Below are 7,500 nucleotides of genomic sequence, written 5' to 3' on the forward strand. Positions count from 1 at the left end.
CCAATTTAGACGAAAGTGTATTAGTCGATATCATCAACCGTAATTTCGTAATATTAGTTTAATATCATTCCTGGTGTGTTTGAATATTGTATTCATATTATGATTCTAATGTAAATATAATTAATAACGGCAATATGAAATGCTATATAAATGCAACACACTTTTATAAACATTGTTAACTGCATTGTCAAAGAAACATGATTAATAGTTACTAATAGAATAGTGTAGATCATCTAATTGACTTCAAACTACTGACTGTTATTAATGTTCATTGAGTTCAAATTCCACCAGGGTCGACTTTGCCTTTCATCCTTTTGGGGTCGTTAAAATAAGTACCAGTTGGACACTGGGATCGACGTAATCGATTCATCCCATCCTCAGCCAAATTGCTGCCCTTGTGTCAACATTTGAAACCATTATTGATGGGCATATAAAGGCGGTGACCTGACAGAATAATTAGCACGTTGGACGAATTGCTTAATTGTATTTCGCTCGTCGCTACGTTCTGAGTTTGAGTTCGGCCGAGGTCCACTTTGCCTTTCATCCTTTCGGGGTCGATGAATTAAGTACCAGTGAAACACGCGGGTCGATGTAATCGACTAGTCCCCTTTTCTCCAAAATGTTAGGCCTTGTGGCTTTAAGAAAAAAACGATTCTTGATGATCATATCAACATATTTTCTATTTTATTCACAGGTCGAGTGCCTTTCCGTGTTATTCACAACTATTACGGCTCTAATATTTTTACATTTATAAATAAACACGTATCTTGCAACAAGTGTTTGTTAGTTTATAGTTATTACGGGACCACAATTTCCGTACACCGAAGTCCCGATCAAGAAGATGTGTAACATGCTTAATGACTTACGTGAGTTCAGTATATATGTCTCCGTGCACAGCGACCCCTCTACATTGACATTTATAACCCCGATAAAAATCAATATCTCGGCCACCAGCATTTGAGAAAACCCATCCAATATTTCAAGTGTTAATTCTTAACCGCTTAATACCTTTTTAATCCAATACAGAGAAATCCGACTTTTGGTGACTTCTAATTTTCCCTGATGACTTGTAGATACGTGGTATTTCGTTATGCAACCATAACATTCTATAAAGTATATTAAATGTTTTTATAGGTCAACACCATATTCTACTGCGTTAGCAATGCCTTTTACATTATTTTCTGAATGTTATTTCTATAGATCTTCCATAGAAACCATAGCCAGCACTGATATTTGCTACAATATGTCAGATGTCAGATGTAAACAAATAATGTTTACATCAGACGTTTCGATTCGAAAAATTTGTAGCAAAATACGGGGATGGCTATGGTTTCTATAGAATATCTTTTGAAATAACCTTAAAGATATAATCTAATCTTCTCATTTCTTTGGGAAATATCTACCGTGCGATAACCTCTGGAATACGAAATAGTACTGCATGTCTATCACGTTTTTTCATACAAAGACGTTTCGATTCGAAAAGTTTGTACCAAAATACGGGGATGGCTATGGTTTTTATAGAATATCTTTTGAAATAACCTTAAAGAAATAATCTAATCTTCTCATCTCTTTGGGAAATATCTACCGTGCATTAACCTCTGGAATACGAAATAGTACCGCATGTATATCACATTTTCTCATACAAGCGTTCGCATTTATTCGTCATGGGCTGACATATTTTATTGGAGAGAATACTACTAAGCTATTTCTTAAGGAAAAGTGAATTTGAGAATGTGGGATTAATGTTGTTATACTATATAATGTAACCTTAGAATTTGTTGTGTACAATGTATCTCCTGATGACCAGTAACTTAGACAAATAGAGAAAATATTTCGAACTGAGATAAGTAGGCTGTCATTTAAAGAGAATTATCTGCCAGACTGTAATCAATACAGGTGTTTATTTGATTGCCTAGAATTCAGGATGGCTGTACTCTGCATGGCTACAGTCTTATAACAGAATGCATTAAATAAGGAATACACATATAACAGTTATAAATCTGTCTACGTGAAAACCTATGTTAGATATTTTTGTTATACAGACACAGTGGAATTAATTTTTTTCTTTTGTAAAATCGATTACCAATCACACCCTAATTTAACACTTTGACTGTGTAATTAAATTTCATGGGTATTCACGTCATGATGTTAATTATCCAATCCTGCCAAAAAAAAAAAAGAAGGAAAATAAAGCAAAACAAATAATAACAACGAGAAAAGATAAATACGATTGGTATTTTTTTTATTTGTGCAATACATTTTCGGTATCTCTTGTAGGAATGGTTTTCATAGCCATCGCAAAAAAAGTATTTGATACTTGCGTATAAACAGGAATTTTATCGTTTTTATTTAATTTGTTTCAGTGATTACAATGCGGCCATACTGGGGCATCGCCTTGCAGAATTTTTAGTCGAATGAATAGACACCTGTACATTAAATAAAAAAAACGGCATTTTTTAAAGCCTGGTACTTATTCTATCAATTTTTTGCCAAACCGATATATTACGGGGACGTAAACACACCAACAGTTGATAAAAACAGACAGTAAGACAGAGTCAAATAGATATATGCATATATATATATATATATATATACATACATACACATACACATATGTATATGTATGTGTATACACACACACACACACACACACACACACACATACACACACACATATATTTCATGCTCTCTGTTTCTTTTCTCTTATTCCTTTCTGTTGAAGTGCGTCGGCTCCAAACATAAAAGCACTAAACTAATATACTTGCTTGTTGTTCATAAACCTGTCTTCGTCTTTTGTTTTTCTATAAATTTCAACCATATATATATATATATATGCATCGGTTTCTTTATATTTCTGTTCACTAAAAACACCCAGAAGGCTTTGGTTGACCCGTGGCTACAGTAGAAGACACTCTCCCAAGGTGCAACGCAGCGGGATTGAAGTGTGTGTGTGTGTGTGTGTGCGTGTGTATGTGCGCGTGCGTGTGTACGTGTGTGAGTTCGTATATATCTCTGTGTACCTGTTTTTGTGTGTGTTCATCCACCTTCACATCACTACTTGATAACCGATGCTGATGTATTTACGTCCCAGTAACCCTAGCGGTTCGGCAACAGAGATCTTTATATTTGAATGTAATAAACCTGCGTTGAATCCTTCAGGCAAGAACTATTCAAATTCTTTTCTATGAAAATTTTAAAAAGAACACAAGTCATAAAGTGTTTTCGGTTTCTCTTTCGACAAATATTCATTAAACAACATCAAATTGTAATTTAAATTGATGTCAGGCTATTCAGAATGTTACATAAATAATTGAAAATGTCAAAATACAGCTCTCTTTTGCATGCCATTTATCAAATTTATATAAATCATTAGTATGGAGAGACACCTGCTATTTCTCATTATCATAAAGCAGTTTTTGAAAAATCTCTTCATCAACAAATGTGACCGTTACATTGTTTGTTGTTCAGTGTAATAAGGAGAAGGCAAATGAAGTCTATTGTATTTCTTTCATTAATTGTGTTTCCGTTGTTGTGTTATTGTATCCGATATCTAAATTCTTAAGGATGTCAGTACATTTTGAAGGCGGTGAAGATTGTAGGGGCAAACTGTATAGTGGTATTTCGTCCATCGTTTCGTTGTTAGGTGAAACTACTCCGAAGGCGATTTTGCCTCTCATCCTTTCGGGAATCGGGAAAATAAATAGCATTTGGGCACTGGGGTTCACATGAACCATTTACACTCGCCGGAACATGATGACCTCATCCCTAAAATTTGAAACTATTAAGAATTAATTGTTAATTCTATCTATCTATCTATCTATCTATCTATCTATCTATCTATCTATCTATCTGTCTATCCACCTATCTAAACCTATCTAAACCTATCTGTCTGTCTGTCTGTCTGTCTATCTATCTATCTATCTATCTATCTATCTATCTATCTATCTATCTATCTATCTATCTATCTATCTATCTTTCTATCTGTCTGTCCGTCTGTCTGTCTGTCTGTATGCCTGTCTATCTATTTACTTACCTACCTACCTACCTACCTACCTACCTACCTACCTACCTACCTACCTACCTACCTACCTGTCTGTCTGTCTGTCTGTCCACATATCCTTCAACAATTCATCTACCTACCACTGACGTCTAAAATAACCAAAGTGAGAAAATAGGAAAATATTTATTTAAACTTAAATAGCGAGTATATGAAACGGCCATGCTTCAAAAACATTCTCTGGGAAACGACAACAAACCAAAAATAAGCAAGAAGAATTCGTCCACTGAACAAAGTTACGATTTCATAGTTACCAGGTGGTATAAAAAAGTTTTCGGACTAGCTCTGTAGCGCACCAACAGATGGCGGCACACAGTTGGGTGCGCAATGAAAGCTAGCTATGACATTTATGAGGCAGTGTGCCCAGTGACATCGCTGTTTATTTCGATGGACAAGAACAAAGAACTAACGTGAAATTTTGCGTTAAACTTGGAAGTTCCTCTATGGGTAGTGCGTAATGTATCAATAAAATAAATACCAGTAGATCACCAGAGTCGGTGTAATTCAGTAGCTACCTCCTCCAAATGTGTTAGGCTTGTGTCAATATTCGAAATCAATATTACAATAAATGAGGCATTTTAATTAACTCTGGTAGACTAATAATGAAAACGCATAATATCTTCGAAAAGGCATTAATAGAATGAATGAACATTAAGCAATCCCTCCTTGACAATAAATGTGCGCTACTGCAGTGGAACCACTACGGCGATTCAATTATACTGTAGTTAAATTGTATCGTGTTTGAATTCAAATCTGCACTGTGCACGATATGAAAATTTCATTCCGCAGCAATAACAGTAATTTAGGTGGAGTCTGCTATAAACTAAACGTGATGTATATACGGAATGTATTAAATATTATATATGAAGTTGCTTTTAAAACTGGATTACTAAAAGCGGTCTAGTTAATTTCCAATAAAATATTTAATTCTAAATGCAATAACATAATGCGATAAACATTTAAATATTATAACGCAATATAATTGAGATATTTCAAATTATATAAACTATAGAAAATTCTATAATATATTATATGATATATTCCAGTAACGAAGGGCAACATACGGCCATTATTATATGGTGTTCTGTTCGATAAATTACCAGTTGAGGACTGGACTTAATGTACTTGACTTAACCACTCTGCTGAAATTGCTGGCATTGTGCCAAGATTTGAAACCGAAATTTATAGGTATTCCAATAATATAAGACATCACACGTTTCAATAATACAATGTACCAGGTTGATTGTTGGCACCTGAAGGAGAGTACTTCAGGAAGTGTTCTTCAACCCAGTCTGGTTCTTGTTGTTATTATTAACCAGTATGTGACTCTTTTCTGGTTTGATCTCCATCTCTTATGTTCCTTATACTCTTTTCTGCTGGGAGGTGAACACCTGTAGTTCTGCTTCACTGCTTCCTAACCCGTCAATATCAGTAGAAGAGGCCAGTTTCGAAATGGATCGTCCTCCTTTGGAAACAGAGGGTCAATACTTTGAAGTATCTCCTGTATAATGTCCTCCAAGAAGATTTTTTTAAATTTCTGAGCAGATGAGGCATCCTTGTTGGACCCTGACTGTTGTCCTGAAGAAAACAATTCTCCGATGTTGTATGGGACAACTGCACTGCTTCAGGTCTCAAACAATATATTGCTGTAAAACAAAGTTTTGTCATTCATAACAAACTTCGTCCATTTCATCCACACTGAATCTGTTATCACAGCTTGGTTTCATGAGATTCGATTTCAGACAGTAAGGTTATATTTTATGAGTGTATAATTATGAAAATACACTGTATGCATTATTTGACTTGCTGAATATATCCATTCTTTTATTTCAGTGGGTTCCATACACTCACTAATCGAATAAAGGTACTCAATAGTAACATAATACTACAACAAAGACACTTTGTTATTTCTTCGATATTACTAACATCAAGTCAATTGTACTATAATGCGTTATATCTTTATAGTCTTACTGTCCATACAGCGCCATATTATTTTCTCTTTAAATCGCTTACCTAATGATGCAAAAATATCTGAAATAAGGTCACCAATAACGTTGAATTAGCTGCAAATAACACTGAGAAAATCACCAACACGAGATATGCACCATTGCTGTGGCATAGAGGTGTTAATTTAGTCTAATAGTAGATGAAATGAATGTCCTCAAAGAGATATTACTCATGAATTCCTAGCAATGTACGTCATATTAATAGGATGTGAGGATTTTGTAGCGATAAACATGGACTGGTTTATTGATAAATATTCAATATGTAGTAGCTCTTCTATTTCATGTAACTTCTATAATCCTCCATTATCACATTTTATAACTCCTTCCTGCAATAACATGACACGTTAGATATAGAATACCAATCGAAATCCATCCATTACAGTTGTAGTAATACGGTTGTTACAAGGCAATGCCACCAACTAATACTAACAGACTTCAACAACATCACTCTAATGTAATCAATACAATTTCTACTAATGATGTGGTAGCAGCTATAACTGATAATATGATAGCCGCTTATGAACAATTTCGATGGCATTTCTGGTCCCTCATTAACGCCAGGATAGCCCTTGGCTACTTCAAAACATTTGTTCTCGTAGCTATTCGTCTTTGAAATTTCTACAAACAATATTTTGCTCATCTGGCGGAAATAAAACAAATGTGATTTAAAATTTCGTTCGTATCGAATTGGCGGCGATTTTAAGGATTTGGCAACAAAGCTTTGCAGTATTTCTACCGGTCCAATACTCTGCGTTCTGATTTCAAATTCTGCCGATTTCAAACTGCTTTATTCTTTCGCTTCGGTCGATAAATGAATACCGTTTGCGTATAATTACTACTGCGTATGGTATATGAAACTTCACTGTTGCTTATTCTGGTTAGGTTCTATGCGGAGTACGTCTTATAAAATTTCTGCCAAAGGTTCTCACCATCAACGTCTCTGTTTTAACTAAACCACACTGGAGATGTGTAATTCCATGAATATATTCATAAGTTTTTGGAAGTTGTAAGTATTCTCATTACGATATATTCGGACAAAGTATGAGCAAGAGACTGCGAAAATACAATTTGCTACAATATACTGCAATAATTTTTTTTATTACGTCCTGTTATATTATACTATCTGCTACAAGTGATATAAAGTTCTCTCTTCATGAAGATCAAAACGTACCCTATAGGCACCCTATCAACATATTTCACAAGCAACGATTCATATAATAATTTACCAGAGCCGATACATTTCTTAATGCCATTGTTCTAGCATTTGGTTCCTATGCAAGAATTATTGCCGAGTAAATGTTCTGGCCACAGAAACGAAGTTGTGTGTGTGAAAGGCAATGTTTAGTGCGATCGTTCTCGCTTTGTTATTATTAATAATTATGTGAAGCACGATGGAAGTATAGTACATGTAGTAATGTTAGAAATAACAACTTTAAC

At 34.6% G+C, this 7,500-nt stretch overlaps 1 protein-coding gene across 21 annotated transcripts in view; it reads left to right on the plus strand.

Annotated features, from left to right (window-relative positions):
• LOC128250805 (uncharacterized) overlaps positions 1 to 7,500 on the plus strand; it is a 151,735-nt gene that overhangs the window by 6,435 nt on the left and 137,800 nt on the right. For 2 of the 21 annotated variants that reach the window (XM_052976769.2, XM_089340869.1), the window contains one exon: positions 695 to 776. The exons of 18 other annotated variants lie outside the window; for them this stretch is intronic. In XM_052976769.2, the coding sequence (XP_052832729.1) occupies positions 695 to 754 (60 nt within the window). In that variant the 3' untranslated portion in view covers positions 755 to 776. Of the gene's footprint in view, positions 1 to 694; positions 777 to 2,363; positions 2,599 to 7,500 lie in introns of those variants that run through there. One more of the 21 variants, XM_052976771.2, reaches the window with a different exon arrangement.

Source organism: Octopus bimaculoides, chromosome 24, assembly GCF_046866305.1.
Source record: "Octopus bimaculoides isolate indiv1 chromosome 24, ASM4686630v1, whole genome shotgun sequence".
Lineage (NCBI taxonomy): Eukaryota > Metazoa > Mollusca > Cephalopoda > Octopoda > Octopodidae > Octopus > Octopus bimaculoides.